Below are 21,069 nucleotides of genomic sequence, written 5' to 3'. Positions count from 1 at the left end.
TTCGGTAGGTTCGTTCGAGCGTACAATACCGGCGGCTCTTCGCAAACACGCGATATATTCGGCTACGCAGAAGTTCATGGATGAATTGAGCTGGTAATTCGATCCTCGCTCGCATCTTTGAAAGGACCGGCCGATGATCTAAATCGTAGATAGCCTACTATGCCTCCAGGCGTTTCTTCTCAGGCGACGTTACACTGCCTTTGTCGCTGCCGGTCTTTTAAGAAATCGTAAACACAATGTTCAATCGGTCTTTTTATCCGCGATCTTTCGTTATTCAAACTTTCAGAGATATTTATTCGAATTGGAACGTTGGGCGAAGCGTTAAAAATCAAACGAGCCGTGTGCACGATCGGGAAAGTCTTTTTATGTTACTGCACATGTACTTGCTATTGACTATTCTACCGACGAAACTGTCGCGTTCTTATTTCCACCGAATATCGTTAGCTTATGAATTTTATAATCTTAGAATTTCTTGAAACTTTTCTTAGATCCTGTCCCTTTAGAGACCTTCAGAACATTAAATCTGACTGTCTTACTGAGAGGTCTGCAATTCTCCAATTGTTAGCTTATGAATTTTATAATTCCACCGAATATATTCGTTGCTGTTACGTCTTCGCACGTAAGAGTATATACGGTAATAGCACAGAGCGAAACTCACGAAGCATATAGCGCTATATATTTCAGTGATAATAGGTTTTTCATAGATTATACGATACAACGACTTTCACGAATTGCTTTACTACATCGACAAAAGCAAATTGAGCCCGTGCAAACCGATGCATTCTTAGGAAACTACTAAACCAGCGCGAAAACAGGGGGGTTGAGAACGAAAGAGAGCAAGAAATCAATCGTCCAAGTCGCATATCGTGGCGAGGAAAATGTCTCTAGACGCGCGTATCGTAGGATATGAATGAACGCGGAGGCCTGTTTTCTCGGACGCGTAAGTCGTTGGAGTATGGATTCTATGGGCGTACGGTTATAGGTCGTCTTTTAGAGTTCTCCTGGCGAAGAGAGCAAGGAGAGGAAAAGTGGCAAACAGAGACGATTACGAGGATGCCCCACCCATAGTACGCACACTGGGTATATCCTATATTTAGATCCAGTCTTGGAACTTGTCCTATTTCTGTTTATTTTCCATCGGGTTCGATGGGTAGTCCTCGCTGAAATCTCTTTTCGCTAAACACATCGTACAATGTATGTATCTATCTCTGTATTCATCGGTTACGCGATTCTTTATTTTGACTGGATCCCGTTGACGGCGTTGGATTCGTATCTGGAAACTTTTCTCTTTAATCTTCGTCGTTAACCAGCGAGCATGACGTTTAATAATTCCTCGTACTTTCTCCGTTTTCGACAATGTTATTTCTACGTCGTGCACGAAACCGTGCTTAACGTAAATTGTTGCAACGGTTCACGGTACGGACACTCGGCAATCTGATAAGCCCTTTATCTTGGTGTTTCTCCAAGGTGCAAATTATTTATTTTCCTTGTTATCGACGCGAAATCTCACTTGGTTCCATCAGGGTGTACACAAGGAGCGAGTCCTGAAATTCGTGCATCGTTGGATCCAGGCGTCCCATCACCTTTATCGTGATCGAACCAAGCAACAGGGAGGCGACTATCTCCTTTTTCGTTTCGAACGCGCCGATGCGAATCGCACTGGCAGATATTTCGCAGTTCGTGGTTCACGCGCAGTGAAATGCACCGGTCGACTTGCGGCTCTTCCTCCCCTTTCTCCCTCTCTTTGCTTTCTCACCTATAGATGTACATGTAAGATGGAAATATGCAGAGTGTTTTAAAAAATTGGATCAAACTTCGGGAGCGTTGTAATAGAGGGGTGAGTTGCAGTTTTATTCGTGTCAGAATTTCAAAAAGAAACTGTTATATTAAGCGTAGAATATCTAAATGGTGTCTGCCGGAAGAGAAAGAAAGACCGCTACGTATTTCTCAAGTTTGATACGAACTTTTTGAAACACCCTGTATATGTACACGTGTCGAACAAGAGATACGAGCTGGTATTGGTTACCATTGGGGGTAATGCGACGAGGATGGTAAAGCGATGGAGGAAGAAAGGAATGGCATAGGATGGTTGAAGAAAGAAGGAGAGAGGGAAAGAAAGAGAGGAGAGAGAGTGCTCGTAGCCTTGACCGTGGCCACCTCCTCAGGGCCAGCGAGCGAAGAGAGGAGCTTGACGCTCTAACAGCCTCCAAGGCCAACTGCATGGAATCACGCCACCGCGATGTATTTAAACGGGCCGAACGCCGGGAATGTTGTTAAAAAGTCCCCCTTTGTAGCTCTTCGGGTTCTTCCATCCTCGGAAGATGGGCACCGCGAGCTTAATCTTCTGGAACTCTATCCTTCGTCTTGTTATTTTCCATCCTTTTCAACTTTCGTGAATTTCTTCTCCTAGGAATTTAAAAATCTCGCAACTTTATTTCGTTGCATCGTTCCTTTGTGCGTAAGACTAAACATGATTATTCACGTTCGTATCGAAAAGTCTCCGCCCATCGTTTTGCGACTTTTCCGCGTATATTTCAAACGTCAAACGATCGAAGATATCGAGCATCCCCACAAGTATAACGAAAACTGTATTTTGTTAATTTTTGGTGTTGAAATTACGCTCGCAACTAGCCAATCGTCGTAATACTAAAACGACCAATTCCAAATGATTCGCTATCGCCAATTTGTCAATGGTTGCATAGGAAAAAGATCGATTAAAACCATCGATATTATATGATCCGTAATCTCGAATGTATTATCGAATTACGAATTATGCATGGTTCTCTATCTCAAAGAACACTACCGAAGCAAGGAACTCCATCGTGTTGTAATCCTTTATGCTTCGATTAAAAGGACCAACTTCGAGCGATCCATTATCTCGAACACACCATCGAATTGCAAATTGCGAATGGTTCTCCACTGTAAAGAAAACGCACGAGCGGAAGAAGGGGTGTGTTCGGAGCTCTCTCGTTGATATTTCGTCGACATTTTTCCAGGGAGGCGATTCGAATTTATGCCGGTCGTGATTCTTTTTTCATCCAGACTGCTTCGCGATCACCCTCGCGTTATGCCACGCATATAGAGACATTTTGGCGCCGCAACGCGACCTATAAATCCCGCTTTCGCTGAAGTGCGACGAGCCAAGGGGTTTGTTCCTCCCTCGTCGCGTTACTCGCGTTTTAAGCAAAAATAAATAACGACAGTAGAGAGAGGTGGTTGGTAGTGTTACACAGCCGTCTCCACGATCACTCGTTTCTCTCTTTCATTTGAATTCGTTCTTCCTACGCGATTTTCATCCCCTCTTCGTCTCCTCGTCCCATCCTTTGTATCGAATAATTCGTACGAGGGGTGGAAACTCGTGGATCCTTATTTTGCACGCGTTTTACGATCTCATTAGGCTGTTCGTAAGAGGCGGAATACGATATACATATATATGTATATATATATATAATATATATGTAGACGTATCAAAGCATTCGTCGACGAAGAACTTTGATGCTTTACTGCCGCCTACGAATTATCGCTTTGAGGGATCGACCACGGTACCTCGCTTCAAAGGGACTGGCGAACAAGAGTGGATCGCTGGGGGAACTGCCTAACGGTAAATAAGGGATGCACGGAGCTAATGGGAATCAATCTTCAAATTCGAGATCGCGGCTGTTAGCCTAATGGTAATTAAAAACTAGCAGAGACCGAACGCAAGATCCATTCGTCTTTCTACAAATTCCTCGTCGATTGATCCAATCAGGCTGCTGTTTCAATAAATTTCATGATTTTGAAGGATGCCAAGATTCGGATATCCCGATTGTTCGATGTAGATTTACGGTTAGGGCACCCGGAAAGAGAATGGCACTCGGCGGGAAGAATCATTGAATTTTTGGCGATGCGGTAAAATTCCATGCGCGCTTTCTAGTTTAATTCGCAGTTGAGGGGCAATATCGTCCATGGGGGAGGAACCGTTTTCGAGTGGAATTTCTCAAATTCTTTCGAGCATTTCGTTTACTCGACGGGAAAACACGCTCGTTCGTATAATTCGGCGACTTTCTGCCGAGGTCGGAGAGAGGAATTCTGCTTCGCATAAACTCGAGGGGGGCACCTGTGAATTCTTCGTTTCGTTTCGCGATCTAAAGTTGCACGATTCCTCGAGATCGACGCGTGCGTGTAAGCTTACCAGATAGCGATAACGTGTATACTACTACTACCTGGACGGGAAGCTCGAGTTTGCGGCTGCGTCAGGTAAATGGAAATCGCGAAGACGAAAGGGTTAAAGCGTTTGGAACTACGTACACCGGCTTACGAAAGTACTAGAACACTCATCTGTTTTTATCGTATACGTGGTATAAAATATTTTGAAATTTCACTAACGCTTTAATGACATGATAAATATTTTCATACCGATTAATTATTAGGTCCGAGTATATTAAATTTTGTCTCGTTTCCTAATACTTTTACACGACTACAAAAATTTGATAATACGAAATATAGAATTTTATACAAAAGCACTTCGCTGGAAAAGGACGCCGTGACCAAGTACTCTTTGCATCCACTAAATTATGCATTACAAAGATACGAAAATTCATTCAAATTACGAGTAAGTTTGAAGAGTAGTTTATTACAAACCTGTTAAAACGAAGTGACAAATGTTGGTCAGACTGCAAATGGTCGATCGAGACTATACAATGTTTACGTTTTGTGATACGTAACACGTACGATTCAGGTGAATCTCAGCGCGAAAAGTGAGAACGAGTGAAACATCTCGCCCCGTCGTCTTTAAGATATCCTTGGGGCGGTTCGTCGGCCCGAAGGGTCGGGGTTCAGGGTCAATCCCCGAACTCGTCCTTCCTATCCCGGATCCCTTTTCTTTCGGCTTATTTCCACTATTACTTCGCGATTCCACGTAATGACCGTTTTCCACCGCAGAACCACGCGACAGAAACGCTTCCGCTCGGTGAGCAGCACGCGACGATCCCCTCCGACGATGAATAATTGCTTCTACTCCTAGTACAGACATAAGCAACTACGTTGATGTTCGACTACATGATTACTTGGCACATCTCGTGAGCATCGACATTAATTATTCCTTAAATATTCATAGTTATTTATCTACCACTTAAACACGACAATGTGTACCACTTATCGTAACCAGGAATTGAATTTCGCGGATAGAAAAGCTGTTTTAGATCTTGTTCCCAGCGCTTAAGATACACAACGTGTCTAAAACAATTAAGGATTTGGTACGGATAAGATCAGTGGACATTTTAATACGTAGTAGGTATTAATAGCTAATGATTTTGTCGATCGGTAAGATTATTTTTGCCTTACAGCTTTTACAGCAATGCTTCCAAGTACGTAGCTTAAGCTGATAAAATTCAAAGGTTTGACGGAAGTTAAATAATTGCTTTATTTGCAATTATCTTTTAATATAGCAACCAAAATCAGTGTTTTGCCGGGGCAACGAAAGTGCATCACTCCAGCACTAACGAAGCTTTAAGCCGTCTATGCTTATGTATTATTTTTTGTAATCATGTCCAAAGTATAATTACAAAGTTTGGCTGTAAAATCAGGTCTGGCACACTGTATATAATATATACATACATGCATACACGATGGCAACAACCCTGACATTTCAACTCGATTATTATGCAGTCGCAATCGAATGGGGTCGTATCGGTTACGAGTTATTCATTTCGTAATTGTTCGATTCGATTTACAAAGCGGTGGTACAGAGGAGCGAAAGAAAGAGAGAGAGGGGGGGGACTGAGGTTAATCGAGTCGTCGATAACTGAAAATAGAATTTTTACGGATCGACTGCTATCGGAAATTTCACCGCTCGTCCACCAAACAACCGACGCTGTTTGTTTTTCCATTTAATATGGTTTTTTATTCCACCGCCTAGCCACCGTGTGCACTCGTTTCAGGAATAAGAACAGTACTTGTATCGAGTATTTGGACATTCCCAAATTATTGCAAATATATAAAATATCTATTTGTTATTTGTAATTCCGTTGCCATGCGAGCCAAGAATGATTTCCTGTTATTCCTTGTAATCCTAGTAGTTAACCTAATTGTATAAAATATACTTTCAAAATAAAACTAGTTAATCTAATTTTGATCTCTGATTTTATCTCGGGCAAGCGTATAGAGTTAGCGACGAGCTTATTTCAATTAAATCGTACGTCGGGAGGTTAGTATTAAGTGGCGTAAATTAAGTGGTCGAAACATGACAAATAATTGAAGAAGATGAAAATTGATTCTGAAAAGACACTCGAGTTAAGAGACTGCAGGCAATGTGTAAAGTTAGCATCTTAAAGCAATTGAAATACGTGTACTCCACGATGTAGTTTATATAGATTTTATGAAGTGTCAGCTATTCGTTACAGATAAATATGTAGTCAGATGTACTCAGATAGATATGCAGTCTCAATTTCGGTTTAACAGAACATTTGATCTCAGTTATGGCAAAAGGGCACGGCACTAACGATAGAAAAACGTAAAATTTATATGTAATATATAATAAAAATATCAGCCTTTTCGCACAATTCCATTAGATGGCTAAATACTTATGGAAGGTGGTAATGTATAGTCTACCCTTGCTACGAAGCGAAACGTATGCGTTTCGAAAGGGGCGCCGACATTAATACGTAGCTTCGCTTCTCGTTGGCAATTATCGTACGATTAAATACGATCATGCGAGTATAATTTGAAAGCCAGCGGCTACAATTTACCTCGTTACGCGTTTGCATTCTGCTCTCGAACGGTCTCGTGCAATTAAAGAATAATACCAAGCCTATACTTCGGGGGACGATAAAAGAGCCGAAAACGAAGCTAACCGAAAGAATGAAAATCTCGTAAACGTTGGTTTTGTTGCTTCTTAATTGTAATCGTGACATTTACTGGCCATAAGAGCACGATTTACGTGTTCCTTCTTATGGAACAGAATACGAATTCGAAATAATTGTTCCATAAATATTTGTTCTCGTTTAGTGATTTCTTTTGGGTAAATCGGAGTGAAATGCCATCAAGGTTCGTACGATCGATACCTTCTAATTGTACAACAGGACATTTTTTCAAACGTACCGTTAGTGTAACTTCATTGAAATAAATTGCCCCTTTCTGCGTGTATTTAATTTTCGTCGTTCGCCTTGTTTCTCTTTCTCTTCTTTGGTCGTTGTAAAATATTTCAAGTAAAATGAACGAGATGCTTCGTATCGAATTCCAAAGCCAAACATCTATATATTGTTATATGTATATTATTCCCAATATATTAATATCTACCGAGATAATTTTTATTTCGAGTTGTATAAACTTAATAAAAACAGCAGGGTTAAGGAAAACTCTCCCTATATTCTCTGGTTTCTCTACGCTCCATTATATCTCTATTCTTCTACGCTGATGCGTAATTTCAACGCGTCTAGTTAAGGCTGACGGTTTTTCTCGAACGAAACGCGCGGTTATATCGTCGCGGTGAGCGGGAAAGTTTATAAAGGGATTAAACTTTATTATATCAGGCTGCTCAGCAGGGTTACCGTGAACTTCAAATTTTCACCCCCGAGTTCACCTCTGATTCCCTGGTGTTGCTCTTCGTTCATGGTATATCGCGGTTAATAATAACAGGGCGACTTTATTATCGGCGCATTTTTAACCAGTCAATTTAGCCAAGTTCTTTTTCCCCTCTCCTTTTCTCGTAACAGAAAAAGGAGGGAAGTATACAGGTTCGCGAATGTATTCAAACACACGTAGGTACCTTTTATGAATACATTCTATGTGTTATACGAAACATTTTCACGCATCGTTAGCGTTGTAATGGGACAGATTTGTCATGATCGTATCGGTAAATTTTGAAAGAAATTTGAAAGTGCATTCTGTGAGACCATCTTTAGTAGCAATTATAATATACGTATGATAACTATTCACGCGGTATACTAGTAGTTTTTCATTAAACGTTGCAATAAATGCCTTGTAATTTTTATATATGATTTTGCAATGGTTTAATAAATTTTGTCAACATAATGACGGTAGACGTGCGTTATTAGGATGCTAATGAAACTACAAAATCTTTTTATATAACACCGTACAGATTAGGATGTAAAAGATTTTCATGGCAAGTGTTCACATACTTTCACGGAGCAGGGTATGTACACGAAGATTACGAGTTTAACGGCGAAACACTCGCATGATTCATCGAGTAATCAGCGCGTGGTACGGTTAGGTGTTTAAAAATAAATGGATTGCAGCCGATGTCGAGCGTGTTAAAATTAACCGTGCGAAATCCAAGTTCGGTACTGGGAACGCGAATTGTTTCTCTTGACAATTAACGCGAGCGTGGTAATAAAGAAACTTAATTCAGAACTTTCATTACCAAAGGGACCAAGAAAAACGAGGTTCGTAACCAGTGGCCTCTTTCGTTCCGCTCTTTTCGAAGGAACTCACGCAACGCGAATGCGGTCGAGTGCAGACGCATTCGTAACGAGGTGTTTGTCAAATTTATGCAAATGAGATTCGAATCGCATAAAGCCGGTATAAAACAACGTGCCTCCCCGAACGTTATTAACATTCATGAACGCCGAAACTCGCTCTTTCTTCTCGCGTCTTTCTTCCTTTTTCCCCCTTTCCTCGTTGCCCATTTCCATCGAACGAACGAAATATCGTTTCATCGTGTTTTTCCGCTCTTTTCTTTTACATATTTTTTCTTCCTGTCGGGATCGAACTGAAATTTCAACGACGACAAATTACGACAGATCGACTCTGTCGCGGCAACGCGATAAATACGGGTCGAACCCACGGCTGTTTCGACGTTCACGATACGCAACCGAGTGTTTTATTGCAAAAATGTTTATCTGGCCGACACGAAATGTTACGAGGGAACCGGTTCGACCGGTTCCATTGCCGACCACTTTCGGGAATCGGAAACAAATGTCGACCGATATAGAAATCTGGCCGATAATAAGTTTCGCCCGGTCCGAGAACCGGCTGTGTAGCCCATGGGAAACGGTTTACCTAGTCGGATTTGCGATTCACGTGAATGATTATAAAACCACCGAAACGAGTCTCGTTTGACGTTTAATATCTGATCCATCGGAATTTCTAATGCTCACGATAAAGCGAAATACCAAGCGACTTAATGGCTTATCGCGGTTACATAGTATGTTCTTATCGTTCCTTTTAATATATTCGCTGCTTCTTAAATTACGACTATTCCATTCTGGAGTTGCGTTTCTTCCCTATAAATGACTTTATTATAAATAATAACGACGCATTCACGAAAGGGTAGGAAGGTGAACGTAATTATCAAAATCAATAAAAACGAAGATAATAAGTAGTAAAAGAAATAGTAACGAGAATACGACACGTTTATAAAAATATAAATTTCAAAGTATGATGTCGCGTAAATGGTCGTACTCTACAAATAATAATAGAAGTAATAAAAAAAAAATCAGTGGAAAAGGAATTTAATTATACGTAATTAACGAGATTATTGTAATGCCAAGTATCTGATTTCTTTACAAAGTAAGATTGCAAATGAGATAATAATTTTCAAGCGTTTGAACGATTTTTTAATCGTTAACCGTTTCACATAATTTTTGGATAAGTGGCCTTATACTTACGAGGGGGAATGTATTGACGTATATATTCGTCAAGAATAGGTCGTCGGAGAATCTGTCGGAGGATTTGGTAAATTGACGTGTGATCCCGAGGGGGTTTGTCGGGGTCGCGAAGCGTTTTTCCTTTAAATTCTACCGCTCGGCGAGTCCATCTCTTTCTGAACGTATTCATACGTGCAGACGGAGATCCAACTATTGCATTAGTGTTCATAGAGACGAAGAGACGAGTCTAGGAATATTCTAACAGCGTCAGAAGCGAACAATGTCAAGCGTATAAATGTATAATGCGGCCGTCTACCATGGATAACAAGAGCTGCTGGGTAGCCGTGACAGTGAGCAGCGAGATTTAATTTGAAAAGCCCGTCAAAGATTTCGCGAATAATTCTCTCCCGATTCCCCTTATCCGCTGCTATATTAATTAAACTTCCATTAACTTTTTGCGGCATATTAAGGATCGTATTAAAAATCCGTTCGGACGTGAACGTGATTTTTCCATTGTAAGAAAGAAAGGACCGTTCTCCCGTAGGGGACCACTTTCCAGTGACGCACAGTCTTGACAGAATCTCGATGTGTACTCTCGTCCATAAATATAGTAACGTAGGATTATTCGAGTCACCTAAACTTGGCTATTTTAAAATTCAATCTTGAACTTGGAAGCGAGGGAGACTGGAAGAAGTTTGCTCGGAACCTGAAATTGTTTATAGCATGCATAGAATAATAAAATGTCAACGTTGAATATAGAAAGTGAAAGTAGCAGTGGGAAGACACGACGGATATAGACAAGAAGAGAATTCTATTATATGAAATTGATGACATAGTTGTTACGATCATCGTATTACATATGCGAATATTTCAAACGGGACAATAATTCTGAAGGGTTTATTTCAATTTTCTTAAGCGTTTCGAAACTTACGAATGGAGGAGTAGATTTCTTCTATTCTTTGGACGTCGACTCGCTGCTACATTTCTCTTTCTCTACGAATTACCAACTTTTTCCTCGACCAAACGACCGAAGAAAGGGAAGGCACAAGAGATAGGGAAGGAAACGGATAAAAGGAAAAAAAGGAATAGCATTTGCAGCTACTTCCGCAGGAACAAAGACCGTTCACTCGTGCTTTATGTATACCTTGGAGGTGCACTGTGAATCCATATTTACGGGAACCCGCTATCTTTCGTTTCCTACGTTGCTCGCCTTTCTACGCTTTTCCGAGCTTCCTCCCGTCTTTTTCTCTCTTGTACGTTCGCTAAGGTTAGAAGCTGGCTCAGCGAAAGAAAACAAAAAGAATCGAGAAGATGGAGAGAAATTTTTTCGCTCTCCTTCGCTTATTTCTTTAACAGCATCGTGTGCTGTATATCGCGCGTAGTCAAGTGTAAATTATTACGGGCCTGAGGGTGGTTTACTGCTAATTGGTTTGTTAACGTCGTGTTTACCTCTCTCGAGACGCCGATTTTTCTTCCTTTCCTCGTCCTGTTCCTTCCTTCGAGTTAAGAGGAGAATTGGCCTCTATTGCGAGTGAATAGCTACCCGAGCTTCTTTTTCGTGCTCATTTCTCGAAACATCAAACGACTAAAAGATGGTCGATTTACTGGAAAACAGCTCAGCCGGCTATTTTTCTCCATTCTAATTTACCGGTTATTATTATTTTCCACCTACTTTGATTCCTTCTTCGAGAACAGGAAAATAAAAGATACGATCGAACTTTGGACTACGCGATCTCAATTAACGTGGATTTTTCTCTTGACAAATTTCAAATCGCTTTATTTGCTTCGTCTTACTATAGAAACATAAGAACAATATACGATACATATACATATGCATAGCGTACAAAATAGAATTTTCAACCAGCGGCACCGATATCGTACTCGAGTCTGCGAGAAGTAAAAAATTGCGCATGGACTCTAGTATCGGAAATTTCCACGTTATTTAAGGGTATGATGCGATACTCGCTTAAATTCCAATAGAATAGTCTCGATTAAATTCGACCGATATAGCTAGTCCCTCTATTTAACGGAGACTGAAACGCGAAAGAGAAACGAGGAGAACAACAGCAAGGTTAATAGAGCAGCGCTGTGTTTACTGGGAACGAATCGTGGTCGGTAGGGATCGTTCGAATTATATACCTGGAACAATGACGCCAGCCGGTGTATCTCGACTTTAAATACAAAATTCGTTTCGACTTACGTAACACGATTATGCGAGAATTCGCAAAACATACACGCGGACCATTACGAAACCGATTGGTCTCGACGACTGGATGGCGCCGCAGTGGATTTCGAATGGGTTAACCCGTTCGCAACTTCTGTGGGTCCCTATCGCACCACTAGAAGGAATTTTTTAATTAGAGACGACGGACAAAGGTTGCCTGCACCGTTGTGCGAGAGTCTCATAATAGCCCATGCCCTTTCGACGAATTACACCGAGCAAGCTGGAATCCTCACGACGCCATTTTTTTCTTTTCTTTTTTCGTTCCGCACTGCTTTCTTCCAGTCATTTCTAATTTTCAGCCCGCTTCTTCGACCGTACTTGGGACAGAAACTATCGTAGGAATCTACAAAATCCCAAAACATTCTCTACTAAGAGTATTTGTCGGTAGATAATTAACTTCTAGACGGTTGAAGTAGGATTCGGGAATTGCAAGCATTTCTGTTATTATCCTCGAAGATTCTTACTCGAGCGTAGATAATAGAGAGACCTAGATCGGATCATTGTCGTACAGTAAAATGAGAAACGTTTATCAGAAAATAATCTCGACTGATCTTTTCGTTACTATGAGAACGTAACGAAAATTCTTGTTATTTAAACGCTTAAACACTTGTTATTGAAAGATACGTAGGTAGATTGCAAGGTAAGAAGATCGTAAAGAAACTTCAAATACCGCGATAAATTTTTATTGTATTTTTACGTTACAAAATTATCGTCAACGATAATAGGATTGACGCGTAGGAGCTTTACGCGTATGCCAGAAATCGAAAGCATTTTAGGAATTTACAGAACCCAAAAAGATTCTCAGCAAAGACCACTCGCAGGTAGGCAATCAGCTCCATAGACCATCGAACTAAATCTAGAAATCGTTTCTATCGTTACCTGCAAAGATTCTCCGACTCGCCCAGAGGTAGATAACCGAATGGAGACTCGCCTAGCAGGATATGAAATCTGGCTCATAACCAACTGGTTGCTCGCGGAAACTTCCTTTAAACGAGCGAATACTCTAAAGCGGAGCCGCGCCAGGGAATAAGTTTGAAGCCATTTTCTGAAACTCTGTCCGTGGATTCGCGTTCTCTCCGGTCGTTTGAACGTGTCAGACGCGTAATCCAGAGATTCGTTGCGCGTATAACTGCGTACGAGCAAACTCGGGGCGGATTAACCAGTGGACGAGTATTCGCGTAATCCTCTCGCTCTCTTCGACCCTTAGATTCGTTCGACCCGTTATCACAACGGGGATAAGTCCCTGTACAAGGAGCGCCTTATACCTGGTCCTTACGGTTCTTCCGTGACACACGACCGGACTCCATTTCGGTTTATTGGACGTTGGGATCCGTGTCAACCTCGTCCGTGGCGTTCTCTGCGTGCTCGTGTTGTACCTGCGTCGCTTCCCAGTTTCTCTTTCGGTCGAACGTGACCGTGGACCGAGTTTTAGAAACCAGTTTTATCGTTTCTCGAACACAGTAACGTCTCCTTTGGTCGCTTGGGACCCACTCGCGTGCGTAAACCACGGATCGTTATCGCGAGAGGTTGGAAGAAACGCTCGCGAATCGCTTAATTTCTGGTAATCAAGGCGCTTGCCTTTTCTCTTTTCTGCCGATGACAAACTACGATGAAAACTTTGACGTATGAATTTTCTTCTCGCTACGCAACAAAGGATCTTACCTGAAAGTTACAATCATCGAGATTCTTACAAGTTGACAGATGTGAAAATTTGGATTGGGAAATACGAATATGAAAACTAGATTGTTCTTTGGCGCTAGACGTTGTTGCTACAAACTGCATACTTCTTGTACGCGCTTCGTCTCTTTACACGTTTTATTCGTGTATTTTACACTTTCTGTATAATTATATTAATAGGACTCGTAGTATTCGTAATGTACAACAGAGACAATGAAATAATATCTTTCCTATATATTTCTGTATCTGTTTGCTAGCTCGGTTTTAATATCAAAGGACGAGAGGTTTGTACAGACGGATATAAACATTTTGGGAAGCGTATCGAGAAGACGTAGGGTATATACTAAAGGGAGGAATCGAGCAAACAGAGGTACGTCTCCTTCGGGATAATTATTTGTAAACTCGCCATTATATTCCCCGAAATACTTGTGTTTTCCCCACAGTGCTTTCCTCTCCCGAGGCGTGTTTGCCCTGACGGGTGTATCGACGCAAAAACCTCGTCGTCATTGCAGTCTCTGGAGGCAAATAAACGTTCTATTGCGATTATCGACTGATTCTCCCAGGAACGCGCATGGTGGCTCGGTTTACTTTGCTTTACCCTCTCGATTTGGCCGGTTCCTGGCATCGGTGACAAGTCACTCGAGTTGCACAAAGCGTGTAACGATTTGGACGACGCGATGCCTGTGTTGTTGTCCCCCTTTTGCTCCGCTCTGCTCTGCTCTTCTCTGCTCTGCTTCCGAGAGGGCGACTCCTGAATCTGACACGTAAAATCGCACGCTTTCAAGCTACACGGCCCCGTTGCTTCATGTCGGTAGCGACATAGTGTCAAAGGCAGTTCGCGACAAAGGGTGCGCAGCGTGGACAGGACTTGACGAAATGCTCGCCGAGGAAGACCTTTTTGTCCCTTTCTACGTCGGCTCGCGAAAGTAATCGGACACTCGCCGTCGAAAATTTTGATGGGTATATTACGTGCGCTATATGGACGATTTTGTAATTCTATCGGTACTTTAATGACAAACGACAATCGCGATTACGTCGGTAAACCCCGAAACGAATACAAAAATATACAGATATTGAAAATTCTTGTAAGATACTTGTGAACGTTTGTCGAGCTTCTAAAACCTATGGAAACTTTCGACTTCTAAATTTATCAAAACTTTCACGATAACCAAACGTCCGTAACGTAATACAAAGGCCAAAAGTTTTCTACGCTTCGAGCCATGTTTCAAGCGATTCGAATCTTTCGTCAGCTATACGGATTCGAAAGGACTCGAAGCGTTTCGGATCCCATGACTAATTGTATGGTAATTTCGATCGAAGCGTCGAACTACTAATTAAAGGCCAAGGCAGAAAAAGAAAATAAAGGTAAACGAACTGCAAAGGTGGAGAGAGTGAGAGAAAGAAAAGGTTGTTCGATTGTGCGAACGATTTCATAAAACGACGACAAGCCGCGAAAACAACTCACCGCTATAAATGATAAGGATCTGGCATAATATTAGCCGAGCAAACAAATTTCGATCGGCTGAATCAAACACGCTGGCTTTTAAACGCGACACGCTCTCGCGGTTCTATTTTAAATCCGAGGGAACGATAGATGGCTTTCTACAAGCTACGCGATTAAATCACAGCAGAATACAGCAGTATTATGGCGTTAAGTGGTTAGTGGAATTTTGCTACGGTAATCCTTTGCACTCGGTATGCAAGTTACGCTGTCACGATTCTTTATGTTCCATACGACCTTTCATAAAAATTTCTTTCGCGATTTCCAACGAAATCTTCTTCTCGAACGTTTAAATGCAAAAGATCGACGATGGTAACTAATAATAATTACAAAATAGACGCTGCCGGCGATATCTTGTTAAAATATTCATCTCGGATCAACCAGATTTTCCCGAAGCTTCCGAAAAATCGAAGGATAATTCTATTTCCAAACAAGAGTTTGTCCTTCCACGAACCGACCAGATTATACCACAGCTACAACTTAAGGAAGCGATCAAGTGCGAATGATCCTAAACAACTAGGAAAACTCCACCGGAGGCGTCGAACTTTTAGTTTACCCTACGACAAAACTACTCTGACTCTTCCTAACGTCCAAATTATTATCCCATGTTTTCTTCTGTGAAAGAATTGTCCCCAGCTTAGTATCATTCGTGTATTCAGGTTCCATGGCGAACCCTTCCCCCTCTATCGGACCAAGTATCCGTGTCCAGTGGAAAAGCCGAAGGATATTTCTCGGGAAGAGTGACCGTTTGTATATCGAGGGAGAAACGCGTGTCTGTAAATATGTACACTGTGTACACTCCGAATCGAAGATAGCTACAGTGATTCACGAAAGTATCTCCGTGCACGCATAGAAAATTTGTACGTGTATTATACAAAGGACTCTGAAATTTCATTAATACTACGACGAGACGCGATAATTGCGACCATCTTGGTATGTAACTGATCGTTCTTTCCCTGTAGTCTTCAAATACAATAGCGTGCAAATACTTTTTATAGCCGTCGTACAACTCACGTGGTGAAGCGGACTCGAGAAGATCAGGATTGTCGATTCGGTGCACGTATCAGTGACCGGTGTCGGCCCACGATTCTTCTCTCTCGCATTGACAGTCGTGAAAGTTAGTTTTTTTTCTTTGCTCGCGCCTCTCCATTCCGCATACTTACATATGTATGTCTTCCTATTAATAGGAAGCCTCAAACCGACCGGAAGAACCGGTCTTCGCGATTCCTCCGTATATTTTATCCATTCTTGTAGCGACTCCTCCGAATGCTCCGCTCTCGTCCACTCTTCGAACGTGTTATCCGACTATTCAGTGCGCGTATACACAGATTAATACGCATAGTTTTCCGTTTGAACGCGAAAGCTTGACCTAATCGGCGGGCCATCTAATTGCCTTTCAGCGTATGAAGCTGATGTAGCGAAAATGGCCTGTAAAGAAGTAGCTAAACGCATCTCTTTCTGGTCTTGCGTAAATAGGGAATCTTGCTTGTTCTTCCGTCGACGATCTTTCTCATAGACGAGGTTCGTGAATCCTGACTACGTTATTAAATCGAGAATACAACTCGTGTGTTTCGTTTTTTACGGCGCAACAGTTGTATCAGAATTGTCCCTTTAATCGATCTTGGGGACAAACGTGTATTTTTCCAGCCACTTCGTAATTTGAAAATTATTTCTCGTTGTATCAAAGTGTTGTACACTGTAAAAAAAGTTAAAATTGAAAAAGATTCGATTACGCGTAGGAAACCGTTACGAACATCGATAGTTTGGTGTGATATACAGACCAAAGGGTCAGGGTCTCGTTTCCAGTCTAGTGGAAATTATCGATCGATGTTTTCTGGCCACGCGGGGCAACCAACACTTTCCACCGTTCACACGGTACAGGAGCGAAAGAGTTTTCTGTATACGGATCTGTTATGAAAAGCTTGTAAAAGCACCCCAGGACAATCAGGACGATGGTTCATTGTGTCAGAGTTCCTTCTTGAGAATGGACTTTCCATTATCGTCGTTCGACTCATTAGCGCACACCTGCGAGTTGCTTTGGAAGAATTCGAAGCCGTTGGTTACTCACCTCTGCCCATCTTAACTGTCTAAAGAGAGTGAGTGCGGTGCTCGGAGGAAATTGCAGCTGGCAGCTGCTCCACAGCCTCCTTAGTAAGATCCTCACGTCCTTCGTAAGTAATTCGTGAAGCGAATCCCGCCAGTCTCATCCTCCTAGCTAGCTAGCGAGGACGTTGTGACTGCAGAATTCTTCAGGATTATTCGCTTTGCAACTTTGTGACAACTTGTCGATCGAAACAATACGTTGCAGCTCATACGCATTTTCGTTTAGTCTGTTGATCGCTTTGGTCGACCACTGCAGAGAGACAGAAACTTTCGGAATAATAATTTTCACGGTTATTTGAAGAACGACAAAGTCGTTATGCGAACGACAGACGAGATAATACGTGAAATACTTTGATACTTTGGTATTAAAAATGACGTTGTTTCTTATTCTACTTATCTTTCGAACTTTCACTTATATACTATAGATATACTTGTTTTAAGTTTAACAGACTCGTCGATAGAAATTTGTTCTGACGCTATTCTGTCTGTGAAAATACATTGCCTCGACCTTATTGACGTAGAAGTATTATCAGGCTGTAGAAGCCGATAATCGGTGCCGCTATCTGACAGTACACAGCTCGGTACCTAATGCGAACTCGTGACATTGTCGTGATGCGCGTTTCAGCGTGATTCCTCTTTTACCCATCGCGCGTGTTGCGTCAGAGATACGCGTGTCGAGGGTCGTGTCACGCGCGAACACCAACCATCATTATCCGCCGTCATCGACGTCAGTTTCGTATCATTCTACGTAATATCAACCCTACGAGTGCTCGCTAAAATTATCAAAACTCGTAGCCTTCTTCGAAGACGATCGAACTGTTTATAAAATTTCAATATGTTTTACATAACATGTACGATATGGGATAAACATACGATAAGATAAGCGGTGAAATATTTTCGTGAGTCAATGTATTGGAATATGTTATCTTATTTATATCTACAATAAGCAAACTAATCGTCGTAAGCATCTCAAATTGCCCTCACGATGTTCTGTCGTCGCTTGAGCAATGTACCGATGTTAACACTTAACAGTTAAATACGCGACACGATGAAGAACGACGAGAAGAAAGAACGAAAAAGAACGGAGGAACGAGATACTGTCATGGAGAATAGGAACGGAACGACATCTGAGTCAGGAAACTTCTTATCGCTTGTGTTTAACTGCGCAAAAATGCTCCAAGTGAAAAACATCGTTAATACTTCGGTCAGCATAGTCAGCTCTCGTTCTCTTCTTCGCAACAACACGAACACTTCTACACTTTTTTTTTTCTTCTTTCTCCGCCACCATCTTCATCCGACCCCTTTTTGTAAAACCGAGTCTGCGTATGAAACTATACCTGTGTAAACAAGTCGTTTATCGACTATAAATACGAACGAGTTGGACATGTGTACGCAGGTGTCTCGTGGGTCACGCGTGCCCCAACCAGGAGTAGCAGGCTGTCGCGTGTTTCTTCAGCGCGAAAATGACGGTGGCTGATTCTTCGTTCGCTAAATAGGAACGCTATGATATAGCTTGGTCGTAAATTTAAGGTATTACGAAGCGATACCCATTGATGTTGCCGCGCTTAGACGTGTTTTGTACGAGCGCGTATAATTTTGGCATGTGAAAGTTATCTGCGTATATTTACAGATATTTCACTTTCAAATTTTTTTTCCTACTGTCGGTCCCCTATATCTTATAGAAGAAACAGAAAAAACAATTTCGAGTCGACGCTTCCTGGCTCCCTGCTGCTTTTGAATTCCTTCGTTCTCGTGTCGATTTCTTCGAAAACCAGCTCCTTATTGACTTTAGAACCGTGCCACGTAGTTTCTACCTGGTATACCACATTTTTGATGATTCCATTTATTCTGCTAAACTACCACTGTTTCGAGAAACTTAATTAAAAGTCGAGGTTGTGGTGGTTTGACACTTTTCGTCCTGGCAATTTGCATACGCTGGCATACAGTGGCACACTGTGACGTCCTTCTGTGCTAAACGCAACAGTGGGTCGAATTTTGGACGAGAATTGCCGGTGCCGAAAGCGACGCGATAGGCAAATAGATTGATTAAAATTCCAAGGATGTGCTCGCTTGGCCTTCAAAAGCTTAACAAGCTGCGGCCCGGATGCGCGTAACGCTCACGACCTTGCAATGGCCGCACCGAGTTCGCAAATCATTTTGCAAGACGCGTACGCGTCCTTGGTTCGTCCCACCACTCGTACCGTGCCACCTGGTCACGTTGAATTTCAGATCCCCCCATCTTCGTGAGAAAACATTTTCTTCGTCCAACTTCACGCCTGTTATCGAAGATTGCTTCGCTACTCTGAGAGTTCCTAGATACGCGTTCCTCGAGATGCTCATTTCAAGATTGTCGTTTGACTCGTGAGGAACGTAATATTCAGTGACACGGTGCATGTGAACTTTTATACGTTGTCAGGCGTCGAAAGCTAAAGCGATGTAATTGCGATTTTTAATACACCGCGTAATTTATTTAAAGAAATGAAAGATAGATGTAGCTGAAATACGATAAGTTAATGGCATAAATTAAAATTTCAAAAATTGTATATAGCGCGTAGAATCGGGAAGAAGGGGATGAACGCCTAGGAAACTTACGATATTTTATCGAACTTTTTCCGAGGAATGCTTGGCACGTTTCGAAGAACCGGCGTGTAATTAACCGACTAATCGTCGTCCACGCGATAAATTACGAGAAAATATTCGGTTTGATAAACGGATAAGCCCCACGATCTGTCTGTGCACGCAATGCCAGAGTTCGATGCTCGTCGTGTAAGTTTGTAAGACGTCGTCTCGACGCCGGGCGTCATTCATACGCCGGCTTTCGAACGAATCATCGATTGCGAAACACTTCCTAGAAATACAAACCTCGATTACGATGGACTGATCCGTGCGTTCGTGACGGACGTATTATCGTATGGTGTCGAATTGCAAAAACTGATTCACTCGCAAATACTCCCGTAACCGTGGCTCGTGTTACGAGATCGTCGAGGAGATGGTGTCAATGGAGAAGGGTTGTCCACTCTAGACTTCCCACATACCAGGTCAACGAAAGAAACCCGCATAGATCGTTTTGCACTACGGTTGACCCAATGAAACGTATCCAACCACGTTATTTTAGTTACACGTATTTGCATTTTTTAACGAATCTCGAGCTTGTCGTTTAAAAATTTTCCGCTATTTCTAATGGATTGCAGGTGTTCGTGAATCTGGCTCGAGATCTACGATTACAAATTAAACGGATCGTACAGATTTTTTTTTTCTACTTCGTTTTATTACGTATATACGATAAACATGTATATGGATACAAGACAGGGTTGTTCGATTCTAGTTAAATCCCGGAGAAGATAAAAGTTTCCAATCGTGCAACGGACGTTCCAAATTTCCACATTGTTGAAGAATGTGACGTAAGTAACGTGCAACGTCATGGAACTTTTCCTAATCATACCGCGACCGTAGAATCTGCATATTCGTGGCGACAAGGATTGCTAATTGGTCGATTACAATTTCAAATGGCCGTGTTTAATCGTACCGACGACTTGTCTATAAATAGATATCTCTTCGGCTCGATTTTCCTATCCGCCAGAGGTGGCTATTTAAAGAAACTAGTGTTGTTTTAAAAGCCGAGATACGTCGACGCATATCGACAACGACGGAGCGGTTTTTCACGTTCGAAGAACAATGCGTGAACGTTTGACGAAACACACAGGCGTGCACAATCCAAAGGAATTCGCGATAAGCCAGTTTCCTTTCCAGGTCGCCCATCAATTCGGAAGTGACGTGCGCGGCCTACTGTCGGCGTCAAGGTTAGATAATAATTTTTTTCTGATCAAGAGAAACACGGTGTCGCTTCTGTGTCCCAGCCGTTTTCACGATAATACGCACGACCTAGCTTTGAAAACCGGTTTCTTTAGTGGAATAAATTGAACCGCGGGACAACCCTTTTTTTTTTAGCGATCGTCACGTACGCACACCGCTGCATCGTG

At 42.0% G+C, this 21,069-nt stretch overlaps 1 protein-coding gene across 6 annotated transcripts in view; it reads left to right on the top strand.

The window, feature by feature from the left end:
• heca (hdc homolog, cell cycle regulator) overlaps positions 1–21,069 on the top strand; it is a 167,710-nt gene that overhangs the window by 2,952 nt on the left and 143,689 nt on the right. The window contains exons 1-2 of one of the 6 annotated variants that reach the window (XM_076624924.1): positions 19,561–20,490; positions 20,840–20,889. The exons of 2 other annotated variants lie outside the window; for them this stretch is intronic. Coding sequence is in view for 2 of the 4 variants with exons in the window: in XM_033347673.2 (XP_033203564.1) it covers positions 20,765–20,889 (125 nt within the window). In the remaining 2 variants the exon portion in view is untranslated. Of the gene's footprint in view, positions 1–19,432; positions 19,526–19,560; positions 20,491–20,687; positions 20,890–21,069 lie in introns of those variants that run through there. 3 more of the 6 variants (XM_033347674.2, XM_076624923.1, XM_033347673.2) reach the window with 3 other exon arrangements.

The sequence above is a fragment of the Bombus vancouverensis genome, chromosome 15, assembly GCF_051014615.1.
Source record: "Bombus vancouverensis nearcticus chromosome 15, iyBomVanc1_principal, whole genome shotgun sequence".
In the NCBI taxonomy this organism is placed as follows: Eukaryota; Metazoa; Arthropoda; class Insecta; order Hymenoptera; family Apidae; genus Bombus; species Bombus vancouverensis.
The sequence above is the reverse complement of the archived record's forward strand: the minus strand, read 5'-3'. Positions and strand labels throughout refer to the sequence as shown.